The 26,584-nt window shown below is 38.8% G+C and overlaps 3 protein-coding genes across 3 annotated transcripts in view; 1 reads left to right on the top strand and 2 right to left on the bottom strand.

Annotated features, from left to right (window-relative positions):
* LOC144201507 (receptor-type tyrosine-protein phosphatase mu) overlaps positions 1–10,323 on the bottom strand; it is a 135,022-nt gene extending 124,699 nt beyond the window's left edge. Inside the window, exon 1 of the mRNA XM_077724209.1 lies at positions 9,915–10,323. Within this exon, the coding sequence (XP_077580335.1) occupies positions 9,915–9,987 (73 nt within the window). The 5' untranslated portion in view covers positions 9,988–10,323. The remainder of the gene's footprint in view (positions 1–9,914) is intronic.
* A 2,569-nt stretch (positions 10,324–12,892) lies between these two features.
* lrrc30a (leucine rich repeat containing 30a) lies at positions 12,893–14,319 on the bottom strand. Its single transcript, XM_077724648.1, has one exon. It carries the CDS (start codon positions 14,244–14,246, stop codon positions 13,344–13,346), a length of 903 nt encoding a protein of 300 aa, XP_077580774.1. The 5' UTR covers positions 14,247–14,319; the 3' UTR covers positions 12,893–13,343.
* A 7,131-nt stretch (positions 14,320–21,450) lies between these two features.
* Positions 21,451–26,125, top strand: rheb (Ras homolog, mTORC1 binding). Its single transcript, XM_077725174.1, has 8 exons — positions 21,451–21,766; positions 22,468–22,539; positions 23,714–23,781; positions 24,395–24,477; positions 24,545–24,601; positions 24,688–24,735; positions 24,806–24,887; positions 25,538–26,125. Exons 1-8 carry the CDS (start codon positions 21,715–21,717, stop codon positions 25,628–25,630), a joined length of 555 nt encoding a protein of 184 aa, XP_077581300.1. The 5' UTR covers positions 21,451–21,714; the 3' UTR covers positions 25,631–26,125.
* Positions 26,126–26,584: the final 459 nt, after the last annotated feature.

The raw sequence follows: 26,584 nt of genomic DNA, 5'->3' as shown, positions 1-26,584 counted from the left end.
GTGGAGGTTTTTTTTGGTTGAAGTTGAGATGCCATCTTTTTATGGCAACCTACCTGGCGACAATTACATTAATTATTTGAACTTACTGTTCATCCAAATCCATTTTAGATAGAATATTTAGATTTTATTTTTTATAAATGGATTAAAAGAACTGGATTAAAATCCCTGAAAATTCAGTTTTTTATAGATCTAAAACAATGTTTATTTGAGCTTTTTTAATGTATTTTTTAGATTTTACAAAATGATTTTTGAAGTAAAAACACTGAAAAAATGAATTAAAAATGACAATGATTGATTTAAAAGGAGGAAAATCAAGAAATTTAATCATTTTAGATATAATATTTAGATATTTTTATAAGAGCCCTGAATATTCAGTTTTTTATAGATCAAAAACAATGTTTATTTGAGCTTTTTTCTATATTTTTACATTTTACAAAATGATTTTTTAACTAAAAACACAGGAAAAAATAATTAAAAAATGATAATTATTGATTTATAAGGGGCAAAATCAGGAAATTTAATATCCATCTATACTCTTCAAAGAGAGCCACATGTGGCTCCCGAGCCATAGGTTCCCTACCCCTTCATTAGACTCTTCTGGAATGCATACTCTCATTTATTAGCAACTGTATAAGAATATCAAAAGTAGTTTTTTTCCACTTTAAAAGTGATGAAATTACAACAACAAAAATCGCACATTTTTCTACATTATTTTCTTTTAAATTCTAAGAATGGCTCTTTAGCAATAAAATCAGAAAATAAGACTAGTTTATTGCTCTCTCTTTCAAAAAAGGTTCCCTGATATATACAGTATATGTTTATATATATAAAAATAAATGAATCTGGATGCAGTATTTATTTTTTTGTCTGAATAGATTGTGCTTCCTACCTTCAGCCGCAATCCTATTATGACTAATTCCACATTAAAATCTACAAGGAAAGGCAATAGGGAAATCCGTGCTTATGCCGGGGGACTGGCTCAAAGAAGGAAAAGATATATTTACATTTGAGTCAAGCCCAGACTGCGGCGGCGGTGGTGGCGGCGGGTTAAATGAAGGCAAAAATATTCATAAGAGACTTCAAAACACTTTAGCTTTTTGGATGAGAGCACCAAGCAAAATAGGATGGTGCTCTCAAAAGACACGTTTAAATACTTTTCTTTCACTTATGATATACTATATGACGATGGAGTGGAGCAAAAAAAACAAACTAAACCTCCAGGCTAAAAGGCATATTAATCTAACCCATATTTACTTATTAAATCTACCAATCATTCGAATTATGCAGAATAAATGAAGGGTAGTTAATTAAAACATATCATTACATCAAAAAACTGGAAATAAAACTGTTTAAAATATATATTTTAAGTAAAATTTAAGAATTTTAAGTTAATTTTAATTTAAAACAAAAAAAGTAAAAATTTAAAGACAACAGATAAAAATTGGAAAAAAATAACATTGGTTTGGAGGAAAAATTTAAATTAAAAAATGGCGAAAAACATAAAAACATTATTTTCTGGATTGTCTACAGCAGGGGTAGGGAACCTGTGGCACGCGAGCCATATGTGGCTCTTTTGATGGGTATGTATATGGCTCGGGAGCCATATGAGGCTACTTCTGATGGGTGTATATGACTCAGGAGCCATATGTGGCTCTTTTGATGGGTGTATATGGCTCGCGAGCCATATGAGGCTACTTCTAATGGGTATATGGCTTGAGAGCCATATGTTGCTACTTTTCATGGGTGTATATGGCTTGGGAGCCATATGTGGCTCTTTGGATGGGTGTATATGGCTCTCTGCTATTTTAAAAATCATAATTTTTCTTCATTATACTCTCTTATTGATACTCATTGATTAGCAATAGTGAAAAAATGTTCTCAAAAGACTTTTTTTAACGTTCAAAGTGGTGAAATGAATGATAAATGCTCACATTTTCATGTATTTTGACTTTAATAATTTTGAGTATGTCTCTCAAGAAATAATGTTTAAAAATATGAATAGTTTATGGCTCTCTTCGTCCAAAAAAGGTTCCCGACCCCTTGGTTTCTACAGTTGCACGTTCCAATGGACAAACATGTGTTCAACTTTTATGGTCCCTCCCAGTTCACGTCACATGACTAGAGTGGCCCTATAATTTGTCGGCCTGATTACAGGGTGGACGCGTAGTGTTGGGCAAAGCGTCATCTTTCCTTGGTTATGGTTTGGCTACACAGCTGTTGGTCCCTGACCAAGCAAGCGTTGGAGGCCAAAGACTTGGCACGTTACTACGGGGGGGTGTCTTGTTTGCTCAGCCAGGCTGACAAAAATCAACTTGACACTAGCGGCGTTTATTAAAGATGGCGGCATTATTAAAGATTTCAAGTGTCTTAAAATAACTGCTCGTAGATGAATGGGAGAGCGGCCTAACTTGTAAAGAATCTAGTCGATTTTGATTCTGTGCTTTTTAATCGAGTCGAAAATTAAAACAATTAAAACTATGAAGTCTTCTCTGCGTTTCGTGGGAATTGTGACCGGACGTTTGGTCGCCGGACGTTTGATCGCCGGTCTTTTGGTGACAGAGAGTTTACTGTTGAAAACAGCTCACAAAATTCTATTCATGAGAGAGTTTATTATCTAAGTACTGTTTCATATTCAAGTACTGTTTAATATCTAAGAACTGTTTAATATCGAAGTACTGTTTAAAATCAAATTACTCTTTAAATATCCAAGTACTGTTTAATATCTAAGTAGTGTTTAAATATCCAAGTACTGTTTAATATTTAATTAGTGTTTAAAATCTAAGTAGTGTTTAATATCTAAGTAGTATTTAATATCTAAGTAGTATTTAATATCTAAGTAGTGTTTAATATCTAAGTAGTGTTTAATATCCAAGTACTGTTTGATATCTAAGTACTGTTTGATATCTAAGTACTGTTTGATATCTAAGTACTGTTTAATATCTAAGTACTGTTAATTATCTAAGTGCTGTTTAATATCCAAGTACTGTTTAATATCTAAGTACTGTTAAAAACAGGAGATATTTAGATATTAAGCTCTCTCTCTCTCATGAACATAATTTTGAGAGCTGGTTTCAACAGTAAACTCTCTGTCACCATAAGACCGGCGACCAATCGTCCGAGCACCTCGTGACATATTCAAAAGCCACAGTTTTTCTCACTTTGACAAATTTAACTGAAAAGATCAATAAAACACTGTTGTTGTAAAAGTAGGACTACCCAGAGACTGAGAACAGAGCCTTGTGGCACTCTACATTAGCATATGACACCATTAGCAACATCAATATTAAAATATATATCCACACTCGGGGCTATGTTTGAGACACATACATTACTGCAGCTTATATGACATGCCTGCGGTTTCAATTGGGAGCCACTTGCACATTTGCAGATAAAACGCCTTCAATTCTGATAATTTAGGGTTGTCGCTTTCTGTTTGGCACGGAAGACTCCACCAATGCAGCTGCAACTGTCAAATGTGTGCCAAAGGAGCTTTGGAAACTTGGTTTGGTGTTGAGCTAACCAAGTGTTGCTATATATCTCGAAATAAATCTATTTTTTGCTTCCAATAGCTTGAAAATTGACCACCACTTCCTCAACCTGGGATGGGGATGACAGTGACCATCCTGTGTGGCACACCAGTAATGCCATTAAAAGCATCCCTGGAGAGTTACAGTCACGGGGAGGGAGGACAAGAAGATGAAGTTTAGGGGGATTTTTGCAGAATAATTATAACTACAAAAAAAGACGACTGTATTTTGCTGTTTAATATACCCCTGCATTTAATATAGGGTGTCAGACTTGGGTTGGTTTGCGGGAAGCTTTAATGTTAACTTGATTTCATGTGGGACGGATCATTTTTGATAGAATATTTAGATTTTTTTTTTTATAAATGGATTAAAAGCCCTGAATATTCAGTTTTTTAATAGATCTGAAACAATGATTATTTTAGCTTTTTTAAATATATTTTTAGATTTTACAAAATGATTTTTGAACTAAAAACAGAAAAATTGATTAAGAAATGACAATTATTGATTTAAAAGGAGGAAAATCAGGAAATTTAATATATATCGGATCATTTTAGATAGATTTTTGATAAATGGATTAAAATAACTGGATTAAAATCTTTAAATATTCATTTTTTATAGTTTTTAATGATGATTGAACTGAAAAACTGAAAAAATTGATAAAAAATGTCTTTTTTTTTATTTAAAAGTGGGAAAATCAGGAAATTTAATACACATCTATATCTATCATTTGAATTTGATCCTAAAACACAAAGTCGCCACTCATCATTGATTTTCCCGGGCCGCACAAAATGATGCGGTGGGCCAAATTTGGCCCCCGGGCCACCACTTTGACACATATACAAAGTTAAACGGCAAAATACGGTAACACCACACTGGAAGAACCCAATAAAAAAAATCAGCACTGTTGATAATTACACTCCATGTGTGCTAGCTCATAAAAACATACTTATTTTTTCCCTCTCTCTCCATCACCCCCCACCAAGGAATCATTCATCCTCGAGGCAGGCTTCATTATCGAACAGTTAAAAATGGTCAATAGGTGGCTTTTTAACACACACGAGGGCAGACGGCGCAGTGCAAATGGCGGCCCATCCGGCGAGTCCCTAATGCATTAACGAGGTTGCGTGACGTACGCTAATGTGACGGCGACAGATTCACACTGACAGTAATGGAGGATTTTGCCCCTGGTTACACTCATAAGCCCAACCCTTGACACAAATATTAGCCCAGGACCCCTACCTCACCTACCCTACCCTACCCTGCCGGATGGAGGGCGGCGGAGAGGCACGCTCACCTTGCAGGCTGGCTGCCGGAGCCTTGACACAAGTTTAATAAATAACAGGAGACTAGGTGGAACTAGCAGTTGCGACGCATCCCCCAACCATACAAGCCCACTCCCCATCTTCCCCCCCACTAAACTGCCACCAATGGCAGTTCTTTGGCGAGTTTCCTTCCAAAACAAAAAAGGTTTTCGTCAACTTTTCACGACATATAAGTCATCGAACAACCCAAAAAAGGACCACTATACTAAAAAATATAATATTTAGATTTTTTTTTTATAAATGGATTAAAAGAACTGGATTAAAAACCCTGATTATTCCATTTTTTATAGATCTAAAACAATGTTTATTTGAGGGTTTTTTTTAGATATTTTTGGATTTTACAAAATGATTTTTGAACTAAAAACACAGAAAAATGGATTAAAAAATGACAATTATTGGTTTAAAGGGGAGAAAATCAGGAAATTTAATATATATCGGACCATTTAAGATATAAAATTTAGATTTAGATTTAGATTTATAAATGGATTAAAATCCCTGAATATTAAGTTTTTTACACATCTAAAATGTTTATTTTAGCATTTTTAAATTACATTTTTAGATTTTACAAAATGATTTTTGAACTAAAAACTGAAAAAAATGATTAAAAAATGACAAACCCGACTTTCCCGGACCACACAAAAAGACGCGACGGACCACATTTGGCCCCCGACCCACCACTTTGACACCAGTGCTCTACACTGCACCAAATCAAAACTCACCATACACAATAATCAGAACAATAAGTCAAAAAAATGCTCAAAAATATCACTTTAAAACAACATACCCTCTTTAATATCCTCATTTATTCTTCCTATACTCTTGTTCATCACCAAATTAAACAATAGAGAGCCTTAGAGCATTAATTAGCACATTTCACCTCAACGCAAGCCAACTTATTTTTTCCCTTCCATCTTTTGTGTTGACGCCATCCCACAATTGTCGAAGCGTGCCTAGCAGACACACAAAACAGTCCCTCCGCCGACCGGCTCGCTTCATTAGGCAGCCCCCGTGTCGTCGGCCTGTGTGCAATTCATTAGTTTTCAAGCCCCTTTCCTTCCTTCCTCCCTCCTTTAGTCGGTAATTAGAGCGTCAGTGTTTGTCCAGCATCCTTCACTCATCCACATCATCTCAAGGCCAATTATCATTCGGCGGCAAGTCTCGTTACGTGGCTACGGCCGCCTCGAGAGTCGACTTCAAAACTATTATGGCCTCTCAAGAATGTAAATAAAATGGCTGGCAAATCAGCGGATAATGATCCAATGCGGAGTGGAGCCCGAGAGACTTGTGAGATGACGACTGATGAGTTTGGATGGAAATGATCAAGAAGGGCCTCGTTTATGTTTGCACCGCTGTGGCTATTTTTGGGATGGAGATGATTTTTTTTTTGTTGAAGTGGTGATGCTAAACTGCAGAGAAACTGCAGTCTTTTGATTTTTTTTTCAAAGCAATCTATAGAACAGGTGTCAAAGTGGTGGCCCGGGGGCTAAATCTGGCCCACAGCATCATTTTGTGTGGCCCGGGAAAGTCGATCATGAGGGCTGACTTTCTGTTTTAGGATCAAATTCAATTGAAGAGAATAGATGTATGTTAAATTTCCTGATTTTCTCCATTTTAAATCAATAATTGTCATTTTTCAATCATTTTTTTCTGTTTTTAGTTCAAAAAATGTGTTGTTTTTTTTTAAAAACACATACATACATATACAAACATATATATATATAAATACATATATATACAAATACATATATATGTATACATACATATATACACATATATACATTCATATATATACATAAATGCACGTATATCCACGTATATACACATATATACACATATATACACATATATACACATATATACACATATATACTCACATATATACACATATATACACATATATACACATATATACACATTTATTTCAGCAACAAGCTTATCTATTTATATATTTATTCATGTATTTATTTATTAACTTACTTATTACCTATCTATTTATGTCTAAAATGTCTTTTTCTGCATCTGTATTCTCACCATGAATGAATACCTGATGAATAAACTTATCCAATCCAACCCTATCCAATAGATTCATTTAAATAGCAGCATTTAGCATTAGACAAAGTTCTCCAAGTTTCTCCTTGGGAAGTGAAATCAACTACTTCCAATCAATCTTCATTTTCTTCCACATACAAAACTGTGTCGAGTAAAACCCATCCCTTCCACTGCCTTCATTACCACCATCATCAAAGTATCTGAGATGCAGTTACAGAAGAATGAAGACACCTCACTGGCTCACTTTGTACCGCCATCAATCCTCCAACATGGTCGGGGGAAAGAGAGAGAAGAAAAAAAATGGGAGAAAAAAATGGTGCATATTTAAATTAATTCCGCACCGGCTCCACAAAAGAAAGCCGCCATCCGTCAGGACACCTTGCGGAAAAACTCTATTAAATTCAAGTCAGCTGGGGAAACGGGAGAGTGAGAGAAAAAAAATGAATGAAGAACTAAATGATTGCTTCCAATTAAGTTGTTTATCTCACTGAGGAACGTCTGTACTTTTTCCCTTTGGTCCGAACGCGTATGCCAATCATGCCCGAGTGGCATGACTGAGTGGCTCAGAAATGACGGGCTGTGATGATGATGACGATGATGATGATGGTGGGCCATGTACCAAAAACTCGTCTCCCTGGAATTTCCTGCATTGCTATTGTATAGACTTTGAAAAAAGTCCAAACTAACCCAAATTGGTTGTTGCCCAGATGGGAAACGGTGAGCAAACAGGATGATGAGGGAAATTTGGAGCATGAAACTTGTGTTATTTTAACAAAAGAACACTTTGTAAACATTTAGTTGAGCTCCAACAAACCTTAGCGGGCTGCTGTCCAGATATGAAAACAAGCAAATAAGCAAATATTGGAGTGCAGAAAAATTGAAATATGGCTTAAAAGCCATACATGGTGTGCAAAATGCACGTATATAATCAAAAAGCTTCAGACAGTTTGGTGAAGTCTATAATCATTTATAGTACATAGGCAACTATATATAGTTCCCAATTGGCATATGTTTTCACAATCTTCTTATAAGTTGCTGTAGGGTCAGAAAATTGAGTTTTATGCTGAATATTTGTTTTAAAAAAAAGTAGAGTCAACATTTTTGCACATAATTTTTTTTTAATGTATATTCAACTTAGTTTGGTCGCAGAACGTTTGGTCACCCGGACGTTTGGTGGCCCGGACGTTTGGTCGCTCGGACGTTTGGTCGCCCCGGACGTTAGGTCGCCCCGGACGTTTGGTCGCCCCGGACGTTCGGTGGCCCGGACGTTCGGTGGCCCGGACGTTCGGTGGCCCGGACGTTTGGTGGCCTGGACGTTTGGTGGCCCGGACGTTTGGTGGCCCGGACGTTTGGTGGCCCGGACGTTTGGTGGCCCGGACGTTTGGTGGCCCGGACGTTTTGGTCGCCCGGACGTTTGGTCGCCCGGACGTTTGGTCGCCCGGACGTTTGGTCGCCCGGACGTTTGGTGGCCCGAACGTTTGGTGGCCCTGACATTTGGTCGCCCGGACATTTGGTCGCCCGGACATTTGGTCGCTGGACGTTTGGTCGCCAGTCTTTTGTATAAATGTAGTTGACCAAGTCTCATCAGGGAGCAGAAAAGGTTATCTTATTATGATACTTATTGGAATGGTGCAGACAGAAGCAGGAAATTAAGTGGAAATTTGGCAGAAAGAAATTAGTACAAGCTCAAACAAGTTGACATTCAAAGGGTCACTAGAAAACAAGCAACAAACATTTTTGATCAATTTGTAAATAGCAGTGAAAACTTAAACATTTGACTTTGTACTTGATACTTTTTACTTTAATGATGAGTGATGAGTATGTTAATACTTTCGTCATTTTTTTCTGTTTATGTTTCATATGTACTATTAACGGATGCACTTTTTTATATGTATCATATCTTGTGCTGACCCGGCCCATCTGTCAAATTTTTGAAGTCAATATGCCCCCCCCCCCTGGCCCAAAAGTTTACCCATCCCTAGGCTAAAAGGTGAAATTTAAAAGTAACTTGTCGGGGCTCGAACTGGTGAGAGGGAGGTTTGGGGCGGGTGCGTCCAAATAGAATAACACGATAGCGCGTGATCTGTTTTGCACATGAGCTTTTAACACATCCCTTCCATAGCAAATACTCGAGTTTACCATGCGGGTAATCCGTCACCTCACCGAGAAAGGGTGAAACACATTGATTTTTTTGTACTAGTTTACATATTTACACACACAACTACACACTTGTGTTCAATTGCAATAAGTAATTATTCCATATGTACAACCTCAAACATGAAAACCAAAATACTAATGTGTATAATCGTATATTTAAAGAATGTTCCATGATTTTCAAAGTTTACAGAAAATCTATGTTTTGGATTCCAAGATGCTGCTATACACGTGTGCAACACTGCCCCCCACAGCTCATCCGAGGTACTGCTCGTTGTAGTCAGTCAGCCAAGTTTCAAATAGAAGCTCAAAACAATATATTTGGGGACCAGATCGATATTATTGGTCGTCCATTAGTGCTCATCAGCGGGGAATACAGATAAATGTGCTCTTTTGGTGTCAATAATAAGCCCGAGATGGATACCCCCTCGCTCATTACATTACTGGACATTTAGCGGAACTTTCTGCCTCACTAAAAATCAATTTCAAATGGACATTATTGGTCGGGATGGCTATTAAACACACACACATACATACACGGAGAATCAAAAACATACGAGAAAAAAGCCATTTTCCAAAAAGGTTTCGTGGAATAAATCCATGATTTTGCACGAGGTGACACAATTTATATCTTATTTTCACGGAGGTTGCAGTCAGGACGTGAGGTTAATCACATTAGACAGGGCAACTTATAAAAGATAAAGTTAGAAACTTAAAAACAACTCCATCGAAAGCACATAAATTAAACGCACCTGCTTGGAATTATCACATGATCGATCATTCAATGATTATCAAATCAAAAAACAGCATCAAAAACAACAAAAATAACTATATTAACATTGATATTTCCTCGTTTTCTTACCTTTAAAAACTTCTCCACGGGTGGATAGTAGTAGCGAGGTGACGGCGAACCACCAACCGACAACTTTATCCATGTCGACGGCGCCGTGGCGACGGCGTGGTGACAAAAGTCAACTCTTCTCTGGTTGTCTCGCAACTAAAATAGCTCGAATCCTTTAAAAAAATGAGCTAAAAAGAAAATCCGTGGTCGTCCTTCTTGTCTTTAAGTGTCCTTTTTGTGGGGGATTTGTTTTTAAAACATAGGGGGACGTCGCCTGGATGGTAGTGTGGTTGCTTGTTCTCCGCGTCCGCACTCGTTGCGCGTGGATGGGGTGAGTGGCGACTTGCCGGCTGTGCGCGTGGCCGTGAGAGGGCGTCTGTGAGCGGGGTAGACTGAGGAGCGAATCGCGCTGCTACCCCACCCTTCCCGGAGCCCGCTTGGGAGAAATCGTACCAGGTCAGCTGACTTTTTGTGAGTATATTAGCAGATGACATAGTGTTTTTTTTAACTAGATTTCATGAGATTATTTGGTTTTGTTTTGATTCAATACAGTTTTGAAAATGGCGTTTCTTCCGAATACACACCTGTAGGTCATTAAAATTTTAACTCTTTCAAGGACAGTGGTCACTGATATCAGATAGGGCATGTGTCAAAGTGGCGGCCCGCGGGCCAAATCTGGACCAACGTATCATTTTGTGTGGCCCGGGAAAGTGAATGATGAGTGCTGACTTTCTGTTTCCGGATCAAATTCCAATGAAGATTATTAATGTATATTATATTTCCTGATTTTATCCCTTGGTCGCCGGACGTTTGGTCGCCGGACGTTTGGTCGCCGGACGTTTGGTCGCCGGATGTTTGGTCGCTGGACCATTGGTCGCCGGGCGTTTGATCGCCGGACGTTTGGTCGCCGGACGTTTGGTCGCCAGACGTTTGGTCGCCGGACGTTTGGTCGCCGGACGTTTGGTCGCCGGACGTTTGGTCGCCGGACGTTTGGTCGATGGACCATTGGTCGCCGGACGTTTGGTCGCCGGACGTTTGGTCATTGGACGTTTGGTCGCCGGACGTTTGGTGACAGAGAGTTTACTGTTAAAACCAGCTCTCAAAATGATATTCATGAGAGAGAGTTTAATAGCTAAGAAAGAGTTTAATATCTAAGTACTGTTTAATATCTAAGTACATTTGACCGGCGACCAAACGTCCGGTCACGATCCCGTGCAGCTGGGAAACAACTAATATTGACATTGACATGAGAGAAATCCATACTCCTTCATCCTATTCAGGCCCACTCCTCTCTTCCCCGCTCCCCAAACGGGGGGCGAATCCATTAAATAAACATGATGAGCTAAATGTGAGGTAATAGTCAAGTGTCACTCTTGAGCTGTTTGTCAATAGGCGCCACTGGAGAAGGCTTCATCAGTATCTTGTGGAGCAATGACACAATTTCCCATGTCGAACAACAGGGAGGCTTGCTTTTTAATGATCCTCCTTGATTGTCAAACTCCCAGTTTGGGATTGATTAGCTGACGAAGGGTCCCTGATGATACTTCCTTGTTTATTTACACAACTTAACATTGTAATTGTAGGATGTGTCCTTCATTCAAATAAAACCTTAACATTATATTTCATTGGAATAATTTGAAGCAGCCTATAGAACAGGGGTGGGAAAACTTTTTGGCCCCCGGGGGGCCATATTGACTTTAAAAATTTGACAGATGGGCCGGGTCAGCAGAAGATACGATACATATTTGGGTAGTTTTAATTTATATGTCAATGTTCATCTATTTGACGTGTCTGGTTTCAAGAAAATAGCAACTCACCAGATACTTTTTAGGTAAAGATGGAACATTGATTTTTTTCTGTCTTTCATTCACACAGCTCTCTTTTCATCTCTGTTCATAACCTCGAAATATCATATTTCAGAATTATAAATGAAGGATGTGATGATGGGAGTCAAGAGTCTTTGATGAATGCAAAACCACCAAACTCCAGCAGAGGTCACTTTTCAAGCTTGGGAGTGAACTGTGAGTAAAGACTTTGCAATTATTAACATGATGAAATACAAAATACAATGCTTAAAAATGATTTGCTGGTTCTCCACTTTCATATTTATGATAATTAGATGCACGTAAATTCCCGATAAAGATAACCCAACAATCATGAACATTCAAGTAGTGATTTTATTCAAAATAAGGAAAATACATTTTCAAAAAAGCAATGAAAAATGCATTAGAAAAACACAGGTGTTTATAATCTAGTACTAAAATAATGATATCAACCCTTCAGCAAAATTATATTTTGCAGTTGCAGTAAAGTGCTAAAAATGCACATTCAATAGTCGCCAAACCTATAAATAAAACAAATAATGATTAAAGGAATTATTTAAACAATAAACACAATGTTGAAAAATAACAAAAATATAGCAAATGTAGTATATTTATTAACCAATGCACTTTATATTCACCTCTTCCTTTTAAATTGAACTTATTTAATAAAATGGTGCAATTTATTGTAAAAAAAATACAATCATTTCAAGGACTATCACAATTTCATACAAGTCTATTTTTCCATTTGAAATCAAATCACCATTTAAAAAGGACCTTTTTATATTTACTGACATTTACTCATAACACACATTGGTATGGTATCCCATAATCTTGACACCATAAACCCTGACACTACAAAGTCCTTATGAGGAATTTTACTTCTCAATAAGCATTTTATTCTTGGTTTAATAAAGGTTACAGCATGAAGAAGAAAAAATATTATATATTACTAAAAAATTTCTTAATACATTCCTTTTACTTGACTTTGTACTTTATACTATTTACTTTAATAATGAGTGATGAGTATGTTAATACTTTAGTCCTTTTCTCTCTTTATGTTTCATATGTACTGTTAACGGATGCACTTTTTTATATGTATCGTATCTTTAGCTAGTAGCAGTAGCTCTGTCCACTCTGTCCATTTTAATATTTTTTAATACATTCCTTTACTTACTTGACTTTGTAGTTCATACTTTTTACTTGAATGATGAGTGATGAGTATGTTAATAGTACTCTAGTCCTTTTTGTCCTTTTATATTTCATATGTACTGTTAACGGATGCACTTTTTTATATGTTATCCTATCTTCTGCTAACCCTACCCATCTGTCAAACTTTTAAAATCAACATGTCCCCCGGTCGGAAAACTTTGCCCACCCACCCCTTGCACTAATCAGCCTCCAAATGTAGACTTGTGAATATTTGCCCCCGCTTTCTAACCCTTAACTATGGCTAACCCGTGCCAGCTCGACATAGCACGCATGGTGGTGCTTTGTAGGTGTTTATTTAGATCCCGAAACATCTCCAAAATCTATTTGTGTGCCGTAATATGCCCTGTGATGTAACACTTATGGCGGAATCCGTGGTGGTGGGACAGCTATGTACTCTAGCCCATGTTCTAGACCAGCCTCACGTGGGTTTCAGATAGTTATACAAAGAACTAAGTCCTCCTTGAAGTACCTCTTGAATGGGTTTGAGTAAAGGGTTGTGTACAATGTGTAGTCCTTTATCCAAAGGATGACAGGCTAACTTTCGAAGTCCAATCAGCAAGTACATCTCAACCGGGACATTTTGCAGTTCGTTGAAGTCCACGTTGAGCAGTTCTAAGGACTCCAAGAAGCATAGGGTCTTGGGTAACGTATGGATACTGTTCCCCTCCACGATGAGGATCTTGAGATTAACCAAGTCCTGGATCTGGTCGGCAATAGTCTCCAGGCGGTTGCACGCCAAGTGGAGGAAAACCAAGCCCTTCATACTGTACACACATGTTGGGATGTGAACAATACGATTGTGGCTCAAGTTAAGCTTGGTTAGATTCCGCATAGCCGCCAAGCTGCTTGGTAGTCCGCTAATCTGGTTGTTTGCCAAGCTTAAGACCTCTAGACCAGTGCAGGAGCCTAGCTCCTCTGGAACTTCGCTTAGGCGATTACGACAAGCGAATAGCACACGTAGCTTTTTTAACAAACCGATTTCAGGCGGTAGGGTACTCAGATTGTTGCCCCACAGGTTGAGAACCACCAAGTTGTCCAAGGCGCTCAAGGCTGGCGGTAAGGAACACAAACAGTTCATGGATAGGTTGAGTTTCTGCAACTCACGTAGCTCCCACAACTCCACGGGGGCGTCGTCCAACCCCCGCATAGCCAAGCTCAAGGTGCTGTAGCCAAAATGTACCGTAGCGGTTCTCCGAATCCTCTCCGCCGCCGAAGAAACGCTGGTTTGATCGCCGTTGGTGCTCTTACGCCCTCCCGGGGTGATGTTCGCCTCACTCCCGGGGTCTTTGTTGGAGAAACCATGCGACTGCTTCCCACCCATTGCCTAACGCTGAGTCGTGGTACTCTCTAGACGGCATCTGTGGTGGTGTCGCTAACTCTTTCCTGAGCTAACGCCACCGCGGGGGTGCTTGCGCGTGTTCTGACCGTCACGGACACGATGCCTGGTCTTACAGGGTTTCATTCCCCAGCTGGTCCTGTCAATTGACAAGTCCACAGATAGAACCGGGCTCCCCACAAGTGGGTGGGTGGGGGGTCCGTGGCAATGGTATGACCTCATACACGGACATGCTACATGGCAGTTTACGTATTGGTGTTGATCTATTTAACCCATTGGTAAATAAAGACCTTTTGGTTGAAGGTACAAGTTATGATGGGATGTAATTGCCATTGTCGTGACCTAAACTTGACACCGAAGTAACACTTCTCAGAGGAATTAACGGAGCCGTCTCGTTTAGACCGGTACGTGCCGCTTATAAGCTCAAGTGCAAAAAGGACACGGAACATTCTGCTAAGCTTGGCGGAAAAAACATCCATCATGACCTGCCGACTCTCCCATTTGCGTCCCAAGGGGAACATCTTACATCCATTTTTTGGGGGGGAATTCAATCCCATAAAAACAAGTTTCACATTTGGTGGAAATGACAATCAGGAATTAAGATAAGGCTAGAAAAGTACAAAATCTGGCATTTTTTTTGTTCATTTTTAGCTTTATCACATTTGATTGTTACTAAAGAACTTCATCAAAGAATTAGGCACTAGAGTTTTTTTTTCATTATGTGAGGGTGGAGCCTATCTGTAAGGTTTTAATGGTTCACCATCAATAGGCAGGTGTCTGCACCCCGTCTGCGTCGTAAAATTCATGAATGGTTCTTTCAATTGGTTCATTTTTAGTGGTTTATGGTTCTTTTTTTTAGGAATTTGGAATTTTACTCAATTACGGGAGTACAAAAATCTATTTTTAGTATTGCAGATTTACAAAAAACAGTTAAAAAAATATTTGTCTCAGTAATTCTAAGCAATTTTCCCACAAAAAAACCATACAATAAAAATAGTCACAAAAATAAAGTAAAAAATCTTACTATGTTACCTTTATTTATTTATTTTTTTAACCCTTTCCCCATGATGGCAAAATGGCAAAAAAATTATTGATCCCACTCGCAACACTATGATTTTTTTCGAGCTCAATTCCTCTTCCGTGAAATCTTTCCTAACATATTCAATTTATCACTTCTAGCATGGCTAGGTTTACCTATGTTCCCCCTCATAAAGATCCAATTGTCATGAATAATAGATCTTCTTGGGAAAGCGGTAACTAAAAATGAGAAGTCATCCATTTGGTCATAAAATTTTGACGTTTGCTGGACAAGACTTGATTCAATTTTCCGTCCGATGCTACCGAAGGAAGGAGCGCACTTAGCATTAGCCTTAGTCATCGTTTTTAACTATGCGCGGTAATCAAAAGAACTTGTGTGACAGTGACAGCCATCCTCAATTCCGCATTTTTTTGCTGCATCGCCACACAGCGACATCAGCACTTATGAGTGGCAGCTAGAATATTGGCTTTGCTGAATTGGACTTTAGATATTGTAGGATTGTGCAGCCTCTTGTCACGGTGCTCGGACTTTTGGTAGCCGGTCTTTTGGTCGCCGGTCAAATGGAGAGTTTACTGTCGAAACCAGTTCTCAAAATTATAGTCATGAGAGAGATTTTAATTTCTAAGAGAGAGTTTAATGTCTAAGTACTGTTTAATATCTAAGTACTGTTCGATATCTAAATACTGTTTAATATCTAAGTACTGTTTCAGAGTCTAAGTACTGTTTAATATCTAAGTACTGTTTAATATCTAAGTACTGTTTAATATCTAAGTACTAGTTAATATCTAAGTACTGTTGAAAACATTAGATATTTAAATATTAAACTCTCTCATTAATATAATTTTGAGAGCTGATTTCAACAGTACTTAGTTATTAAACAGTACTTAGATATGAAACAGTACTTAGATATGAAACAGTACTTAGATATTAAACAGTACTTAGATATTAAACAGTACCTAGATATTAAATATTACTTAGATAATAAACAGTACTTAGATATTAAACAATACTTAGATATTCAACAATACTCAGATATTCAACAGTACTTAGATATCAAACAGTACTTAGATATCAAACAGTACTTGGATATTAAACAGTACTTAGATATTAAACAGTACTTGGATATTAAACAGCACTTAGATATTAAACAGTACTTAGATATTAAACAGTACTTAGATATTAAAGAAAATGCTTTTACAGTTACTATGGTTTACATTTGTGATTCCATTATGGAAATAACACGAGTAGATAAACTAAGCCCTAACCACGCAATTTTTTTGGGTGCTAACACATCATATTAAAAGGTGTCTTTATAATGCATGAGAAATGATAGGACTCATTTTTTGCATCATTTGAATGTCAAGCTGTTTCCACACATCTTTTCCTGCAGGGTGCGAGAAGGGAACAAAAAAAAGAACGTGTGGCACAAAAGATGTTTTTAATGAAGAGTAATGAAGCTGGTGGCCGCATTACAGTGACAGCGCGCCACCTCTCCAAGTTTTCAAGATTGAGTACTCCAGCTAGTCCAACTTGTAGTTGCAGCCCCTCCGGCAAATGAAGTCTTTTCTGCATATCTGATTGTGCGCGATGCGAGCCTCATGTTGCCACTACGGGAGGGTGTCGCCACACAGCTGAGGTGTCATTTTTCATATAAATAGACCAGGGCATGCTGTCATAATGATACATTAGATACTTGGGGATGGATGGATCAAATCACAATGGATTAATGCCAGGAAAGAGACTTCAAGCTGCGATTTATATTTGTTGTTACTAGCATTTTTTTTAAAACGACACAATAATGTGCAATTCAATTTGCTCGCACTTGATTCTAACTTTGTATACCGTATTTTCAGGACTATAAGGCGCACTTAAAAGTGTTAAATTTTCTCTAAAATAGACAGGGCGCCATATAATCCAGTGCGCCTTATATATGGAAAAAAATAAAATATGTCAGTCATTATAATGCAGTGCGCCTTATAATGTGTGGAGCCTTATAGTTGTGAAAATACCCATATTTTCACCACTATAAGGCACACTTAATAGTCTGAAATTTTCTCCAAAATAGACAGGGGCGCCTTATAATCCAGTGTGCTTTATATATGGAAAAAAATTAAAATGTGTCATTCATTGAGGATGCGCCTTATAATGTTGTGCGCCTTATATTAGTGAAAATACCCGTATTTTCACGACTATAAGGCGCACTTAAAAGTCTTAAATTTTCTACAAAATAGACAGGGCTCCTTATAATCCAGTGTGCTTTATATATGGAAACAAATAAAATGTGTTATTCATTGAGGGTGCGCCTTACAATGCAGTGCGCCTTATAGTTGTGAAAATATCCGTCTTTTGACGACTATAAGGCGCACTTAAAAGTCTTAAATTTTCTCCAAAATAGACAAGGCGCCTTATAATCCAGTGCGCCTTATATATGGAAAAAAAATGTCATTCATTAAGGGTGAGCCTTATAATGCAGTGCGCCTTATAGTACGGTACTCTGTTAGCGAGCGTTGGCTGGGCGAGATTTTTCTAATGAGATCCAGAGCAGTGGGAAATTTCACTTTGATAATGGCGGCCGAGGCTCTATATTAGATATGCTTTGACAGCAGTGAGAAAGAAGCCTTCATGCTACGTCAGGTGCGATGGACCAAACTATATTTCAACGCTTTCATTTTTATCCACACCAGTTTCGCTGCAAATTATTGTTCTGGCACGGCCGCTTCCAACAATGGGATGTGACAAGGATCCGTTCTAGAAAATGATGGCACTTGCCAGAGCGTAACGCTGCCATAAACGTTTCATGCTGTGCTAATATGGTAATCATTGGAGCCTTCTCAATGGCACCTTGTGAGGGTTGCCTTTTCAAACCCGCACAAGCCAGCTGGTGAGGTCCAAACATCTTAAAAAATATGTCTTCTTCGAACTAATGCATCGTGCATGTAGTACTTTGAAAACATTTGAGGCCTTTCCTTCACCTGCCAGGTGTGTACGGGGTACTTGTTTCTTCTTCTGGATTAAATATGCAATTCTGTTTTTACAAGCGTGGGTCCAGGTGCCCCTGGGTGGCCCGTGTCCAACTGGCGGATGTGGCCAATTCGCTTCAGTTGGCATGCAGGTCGGCATACTAAGGGAGTGGGACAAGGCTTGGTGTCCACAAGCATGGCTGGCTACAAGATTACCCAAGAGATGGGGACAATTATGTCTGGACATTGGCAAAAGCCATACAAAACAAGTGATACAGGGCTCATGATATGATGGCTACACGTGTATAAGGGGAATATGAATCCCAATACAAGTAAAACTATTTTACCTTTTTATTTTGCTGGAAAATACTTCGTAACATATTTTCACGACTATAAGGCACACCCTCAATGGATGACACATTTTATTTTTTTTCCATATATAAGGCGCACTGGATTATAAGGCGCACTGTCTATTTTGGAGAAAATTGAAGACTTTTAAGTGCGCCTTATAGTCGTGAAAATACGGGTATTTTCAGGAGTATAAGGCGCACTGCATTATAAGGCGCACCCTCAATAAATGACACATTGTAATTTTTTTCCATATATAAGGCGCACTGGATTATAAGGCGCCCTGTTTATTTTGGAGAAAATTGAAGGCTTTTGGAGAAAATTTAAGACTTTTGGAGAAAATTTAAGACTTTCAGAGAATATTTACGACTTTTAAGTGCGCCTTATAGTCGTGAAAATACGGTACTTTAATTCCTTCATGTTGTTAACCAGGACATTCCAAATAAATTAAGCTCAAGCCAAAATTCCTTGCTTGTCTTTGAATACTTGACTTAATGGATGCCACCGATTATTTTTGTTCATTTAGACAAGACAATCGTCTAATTGTGTTTTGACTGTAACTTGATGGAGCAACTTAATTTGGATTCCAATGTGTTAAAGATTTCTTTTTTGGAACACGCTCATTATCTTTGCCATAATGGAAAGGCTGTGCGTGACAAAGAGCTTAATGTATTATTTCACCAAGGCTTTTTTTAAGCCTTTTTATTAAAGTGAAACAATTTTGTCACACACCTGTTGCATTGTTGGCCTCTGTCAGACAAAGCTAATCCCCCAGCCACTATTATCAATGTGACCTATTCCTGGTCATCATTTAGTTGTGGTGGTGTATGTCGGATTTTTTTTCCAATGTCCTCATTTTGACACCAAATGTCATCCAAAATAAATGCTGGACTGCTGACATCATGATTTCTTGCCCAGTTTTGCTGAAAAGCATACCTGTCAACTTATACCTTTTTCCCATATTTTATACATTTTTGGATCATTTCAAATTGTGGACACCTTATGACGGGGGTACCTATGGCTCGGGAGCCATATGTGACTCTTTTGATGGGTGTATATGGCTCTCCGCCTATTTAAATCATATTTTTTCTCCATTAGGCTCTTCTCCATGCATCTTTTCTCATTGATACTCATTGATTAGCAACAGTGAAACAATATTCTCAATGAATTCAGACGTTTTTTGACTTTCAAATTAGTGAAATGAATAATAAATGCTCACATTTTCAGGTATTTTTACTTTAATAATTCTCTGAGTATGGCTCACAAGGAATAATGTTTGAAAATATATTCATGAATAAATATAGCGCGTCAGCAAGCAATGTACCCAGACACTCAAAATATCAGCGTCATACAGCGACATCTACAGAATCTCGAATTTAGTGCACACTTTGGAAAACATTTTTAGACTTTTAAGTTCCCTTTATGTGAGTAAATATGTGCCACTTTGTATTTGTACGGTTTTTTTTTAATCGCTTAATAAGGGGAATTGCAATCATTAATAAGAGGAACAATTGGTCAAGATTGACAGGTATGGAAAAGTGTGTTTTCTGACAAAACCCTTAAAACTACTCAAGTATAAGCCTGCATATTTTAGTGACAGCTATACCACAACTTAGTATTTGGGAAGTGACATTGAGAACATGAGGTATCCCTTGTAAGTAAATGCCAAAAGAGGAATGGCATCCTCTCACCACCTTTGCCTGGAATTCCAATGGCGGTTTGGCCTGTGGACTTAACCCACTAATTGTGGCCACACTTCTTCCGCCATTGTTGCATTCCTGCGGCTGGCTTTTTTTTCAAGCCGCAGTTATATTAAGAAACAGTTGTTTAAGTTTAAAAGACGTCAGGCTATCAGTTGAAAATGGTCGCTGTCGTGTGGATGGACGGATGTAACGGAGGTTTTTGTGGTCTGCTGTTAAAGAGTCTTTGGCTGAGTCCAGCTTGTTATTAGATAGTAGTAAGGATGGAAGTAAATAGTAATTAGGATTTGGGGTTGTCATGGAAATAGACACAGTGTAGTAGCTTGAAGGTTGCCTATTGCTGAGTGAGTTATCATTGCAATATGTTGCACAATAGAGACATCTACTGGCTTTCATATGTCATGACCACAAATTTGGCTATGGGGCTAATTATCATTTGTTTTAGGAAGAATAATTTGGTCTAAAAAGCGAATGCATAGTACTAAACTTAGTAGATCTCTTCCCCTACATAATTTTAACTGCTAATAATGATAGGAATCATAATTCTGCTGTGAAATATCTTAAATTACTGATAATGATAGGAAAAATATGAAGTATTTCAGTTGTTATTGATGTAAGACTGCAAATAGCATGTAAAACATTTTTATGATAACAAAATGAAAACAAATGAATGCATATTGACATATTCTAATATTGTGCTTTGTTTTTTACTCTTAATTTATTCATCTTTATATTTCAAAACATGTTTTTTTTAAATATATGGAATTTTAGGTACTGTACCTTCATGCTTACTTATTTCCTCCTGCAAATCTGATTAATATTTCATCTGTCATATAAGCCTTTTTGTATGTATTTGTGTATTTCTCTATGTGAACAAAATATTTATAACAAAAGAAAAACAATGCCAGAATAATGCAGTTCGTAGCAGCATCCCTTCCTTCTTCTGATCCCTAAAAATGTGAACGACTATTCATATACGTCACGATGCTCACTTCAACCAATCAAATCCACGCCCGTGGCGACTCTTTTCTGACGAACAGCTCTTTTATCCAATCGTCTTCTTCCAGCCCCACCTTTGGCACGCCTTCTTTCGGCATCTACCCAATCACCACCAAGTCCCAATTACTAATACATTACAACGCAAAGGGGAGTGACGCAGTTATCGAAAACCCAAAGCTACCCCACGCTTTCCCCGGCGTATGACCTAAAATAAACTCCGTATATTTCCCCCCTCCGGGGTTGCGGGCGTGAAACCTCAGCGTAAGATCGCGGAGGACAACGGCAACTGCGAGGAATCGGGGCTGTATGTGCCTGTCGCCGAGCCGGGCTCCTTTGGATTCGGGTGCCATTCCAGGTTGGAGCTTGCGGTCGAACCCGACGACTCGATGCGATAACCAGAGCGAGAAATGCCGCAGCCCAAGTCACGAAAGCTCGCCATCCTCGGCTACCGATCCGTAGGTGAGAGAATTGCTCTAATTTTCCAGTTTTTCCCCCAATATGGATGGAGCTAGGCCTTGGCTAATTATTCCCCGACTCGCAGCATCCCTCCACCAGGTGAAGGCGTCTCCGTCTTTAGGCCTCCGCCTTCAATCCGTCCACATTTTTTGACATCGTATGACTGTGTTAATGACAATATGTCCGACCGTAACCACACCCCCGATAAGGGTATAGATTTGACGCATGGTTTGAGCTGTTATGTCATAGCTAGCAAGGCGAGTGAACGCAGTTTGGATGCGGGGAAAAGATGGAGGCCAAAAGAGATGGATGCTTGGATATTCCGTGTCTAGTATCGGTGGGTTTGGCTGTCAAATGATGGTTCAAATTCGTCATATTCATGCTAGGGCAAGCTATATTTACTCCGAAATGCTCTGGTGTTTATTATGATATTTGCTGTAGTGATTTGAAATATTTTCATGACATCTGGTACCCAATTCAGTCATTTAAAAAAACATGGATGGACAATATACAGGGCTTTAAAGGTAAAGATAGTCTAATTACAGTGGTATTGGGGAATAAGGATATTTCCAAAAATAGAGTTTCAAGTCAGGGTTAGGCTTTTTAAATAAAACTTCGGTTTTTGGATTTTAAAGGCCAGTGTTATGGTTTTAGGGATGTTTTTTGGTTTATTGCTTATATGATCTTTTTTTGTTCTTTTACAGGAAAGTCGTCTTTGACCATTCAGTTTGTTGAGGGTCAATTTGTCGACTCCTATGACCCAACAATAGAAAACAGTAAGGATCATGCTTTGTTTTTTTGTTGTTGTTGTCCTTTTAGTATGTTCTCCCATGGCTTGTGTGGGTTTTCTCAAAGTCTACTGAGCCCCAAAACATGCAGCATAGGCTTGGTTTGTAAAATGAATGAATGGTTAACCCTTAAACTTCCTATACAGCTTTGAATAAAGTTATCCAATCCAATCTAATGATTTCGATCCAGTTAACCTTCACCAACCACTAGAGGGAGCCCCTGATGTACACATACGTCGTTTTACTGCTCACGATTGTTCATATGTGGAATATTTGCTTTGAAAACAGCTTTTATTTCATTTTAGGGTACCTTCAGGTCACTTCCAGTCAACTTTAGATAATTTTGATTGATTTTGAGGATCTTTCCAAGATACTTTTGATTCATTTGTTGGTTCCTGATGATTTTTTGGGGCATTTTTAGTAGATTTGCGGGATACCTGTCAAAAAAAATGAAAACATTTAATTATCTACATACAGTAGGAATAAGCTACATAGTCCCTCAGGCACAACAAGGAACCCCCATAGCGGCCCCCTAGCTTTAACACCCCTGGGGTTGCTTAAGGGTAATGCACATAATTTTCATAAAGTAGAAAAAAAAAGTTTTACATGATTAGTTTGCTTTGAATCAGCTAGTATTTGTAGAAAAAAGTATACTTTTCATAAGAGGATTGTTTGGTTCATCAATAATTATACTTTAATATAATTTCATCACCCTGCATCAACATCTTCTTAAGCGTCCTTCTAGGTCTGCATTCTTGGGGTAAAGGTCAGTCCTATCTTCCAGTAAACAGTCCTCGGGAGTATTACAGAATAACTCCAACAAGGATAATTTGAGTAGTGTCCGTCAGATTGTCCACAATCCCACGTATAATATTTTGAAGATACTCTGGAGAGATTCCATACTTTGCCCGAGGGTTTCTTGGCTTTCCCTGGCATCTGGCGAGCTTGCGGCGTGCCTCCATAAATAATTTGCGGAGCCGTTAAAGAGTAAAAGCGAAATGTCAGCATTCTTCGCAAGGCGTATCAGTAGGCACCATATCGATCCACGTGTTCTCGCACTCGGTGAACCTGCTCGCTTGGGATGGAGTGCGGAGTGTGTATTTACTCTTAAAGATGTGTGTGTGTCACTGTCTTATGTCTTTTCTTCCACTTCCGTTTGCAGCGTTCACTAAAATGATCACGATAAATGGCCAGGAATATCATCTTCAGCTGGTGGACACAGCAGGACAGGTTGGACTCTTTTATTGGATGCAAATGCATTTATTTTTCAAAAATCGGGACGTTTGTAAGTCCGGCGACCAAAAGTCCGGCGACCAAAAGTCCGGCGACCAAAAGTCCGGCGACCAAAAGTCCGGCGACCAAAAGTCCGGCGACCAAAAGTCCGGCGACCAAAAGTCCGGCGACCAAAAGTCCGGCGACCAAAAGTCCGGCGACCAAACGTCCGGCGACCAAAAGTCCGGCGACCAAAAGTCCGGCGACCAAAAGTCCGGCGACCAAAAGTCCGGCGACCAAAAGTCCGGCGACCAAACGTCCGGCGACCAAACGTCCGGCGACCAAAAGTCCGGCGACCAAAAGTCCGGCGACCAAACGTCCGGCGACCAAACGTCCGGCGACCAAAAGTCCGGCGACCAAAAGTCCGGCGACCAAAAGTCCGGCGACCAAAAGTCCGGCGACCAAACGTCCTGTCATGCAAAATTCTTAGGCAGAGAATTCTGACTTTTAATAATATATAGATATATATTTGAAGGCTAAGTGAGTGTCACTAAAATCATAAAAAGTCCTAATATTTGCCCAGTGGTTGTTTTTGAAGTGATAAAAAATATACATATTTTCAAATCCACAGGATGAGTACTCCATTTTCCCACAAACGTACTCCATCGACATCAACGGCTACATCCTGGTCTACTCCGTTACATCCAATAAAAGGTAGACTTCCCTTCCTCAAGTGCTAAATAACATGCAAAAAGACTCCTTTTGCATTTTTTTCTTGCAGTTTCGAAGTAGTCCAGGTTATTCATGAAAAACTGCTGGACATGGTGGGCAAAGTACAGTGAGTACTACATCATCCTCTTGTTTTTTTTTGACACAAATGTCATCCAAAATGCGACTGACGCTCTTCTTCTTCTCCCCTCCCAGAGTTCCCATTATGCTTGTTGGAAATAAAAATGATCTGCACATGGAAAGGTATGCAAGTAATCATTTTTGACGCTACAGGTTCATGTAACATTGTGTTTTTGGTATGCTTCCTTTCCAGAGTAATCAGCTGCGAGGAAGGGAAAGCATTAGCCGACTCCTGGAACGCTGCCTTCATGGAATCCTCGGCCAAAGAGAACCAGGTAGGAACAAAATTCCTCCCATATTTTTCTATATTGTTCACGACAAGCCTTAAAATGCGCCAAAGACAACAAAAAGTAACTTGGAAATGCCCAAAAATCAGCTAAAGGTGACCAATCGACAAAAATCAGCCCTTAAAATCCCCTCTAAATTCAGAGAAAATAATCCTAAATGTACCATAAGTGACTTAACCTATTAGAAAGCAACCAATAAGCATAGAGCAAGGGTGGGCAAACGTGACTGACGGCGCCATCTTGGGGCGAAAAAAAATGTTTGGACAACGTCGGCGGGCCGGATTAAAAAGCCTAACGTGCCATATGTGGCCCGCGGGCCATAGTTTGCCCATGACTGACATATAGCCATCCAAAAATCAACAAGAAATGATCCAAGTCCATGTCAATGTTCCCAATAATTTTTCATGTAAAACCTACTGTAAAACACAAAAAACATAAGAGTGGACAGAGCTACTGCGACTGGCTGCCGCGTAAACGGCGCCATCATGAGGAAAGGGGTAAAAAAACAAGTTTGGATTTTATTTACTGCGCCATATGATTGCTGCTGCGCAGAGAAGACGAGAGTAGTACACAGCTCAGAAGGAACATTGGTTATGTCTAAGGACCTTATGCCTAACATTTACCCACTTGGGGTGCAGACGGCCGTGGAGGTCTTCCGCCGAATGATCCTGGAGGCCGAGAAGATGGAGGGCGGAGCCCAGCCCGGCAAGACATCATGTGCCGTCATGTAGAAGCGACGGGTCTACGTATACACACACTGAATACACACGACATACACACCCATGCACACACACAGAGGACAACTGCACTGCACTGGGATATCCCGTTTTACTTGAAGGCTAGTTAACGCCACTTCTCCTCTCTACGCTGGGTCCCGTATACCCGCCATGATTTTTTGGATCCTGTTATTTATCAGTATTGTCATCCATGTTTTCTTTTTCGGCGGCTTTGGTGCGGCGGCGAGAACACCGGCGTTGATGAATTTTATCGCAACGCATGCATCAAAATAAGCCTTTTATTCCTCCTCCCCCCCTTCATGATGTTATATTAACTTAAGAAAACGGACATTTCTGATGATACTTTTTAATTTGTGTTTATTAAGTAAGTAAGTGTCAGGCAAGATGGGACGAATCAAAACAACAACAAAAAGCATCCATTTTCTAAAGTTGAAAATGTACAAATGTTTTGGATTGTAATCATTAAAAGCCAAAAGTTATTATTAAGAATTGATTGATATTTTGGGGTCTTTGTTTTCTGATTTGGATTTTTTGAGGGGGATTTGTTTTTAGGCTTCAAGACTTCAACACTACAATTTGGTTCAATACTTCAATACTACTCATGTAGGCCGGACCATTTTAGATATAATATTTAGATTTTTTTTAATTGTTATAAATGGATTAAAAGCTCTGAATATTATGTTTTTTTATAGATCTAAAACAATGTTTATTTTAGCTTTTTTTCCAAAATATTTTTAGATTTTACGAAATGATTTTTAACTAAAAACTCAGAAAAAAATGATTACAAAAATGACAATTATAGATTTAAAAGGGGGAAAATCAGGAAATTTAATATACATCTAACCCAGGGGTGGGCAAACTTTTGGACTTTAAAAATTTGTCAGATGGGCGGGGTCAGCACAAGATATGATAACATATAAAAAAGTGCATCCGTTATCAGTACATATG

This window comes from Stigmatopora nigra, chromosome 9, assembly GCF_051989575.1.
Source record: "Stigmatopora nigra isolate UIUO_SnigA chromosome 9, RoL_Snig_1.1, whole genome shotgun sequence".
Lineage (NCBI taxonomy): Eukaryota > Metazoa > Chordata > Actinopteri > Syngnathiformes > Syngnathidae > Stigmatopora > Stigmatopora nigra.
Note: the sequence above shows the minus strand (reverse complement) of the source record. Positions and strands in the feature narration are given on the sequence as shown.

Excerpts from the sequence above, each read along its gene's own strand:
- rheb (XM_077725174.1), top strand. The coding sequence starts at position 21,715 with ATGCCGCAGCCCAAGTCACGAAAGCTCGCCATCCTCGGCTACCGATCC. Across the intron at positions 24,736-24,805 it reads AATGATCTGCACATGGAAAG|AGTAATCAGCTGCGAGGAAG; the intron begins GTATGCAAGTAA and ends CTTCCTTTCCAG. Across the intron at positions 24,888-25,537 it reads CCTCGGCCAAAGAGAACCAG|ACGGCCGTGGAGGTCTTCCG; the intron begins GTAGGAACAAAA and ends CTTGGGGTGCAG.
- lrrc30a (XM_077724648.1), bottom strand. The coding sequence starts at position 14,246 with ATGGGTGGGAAGCAGTCGCATGGTTTCTCCAACAAAGACCCCGGGAGT.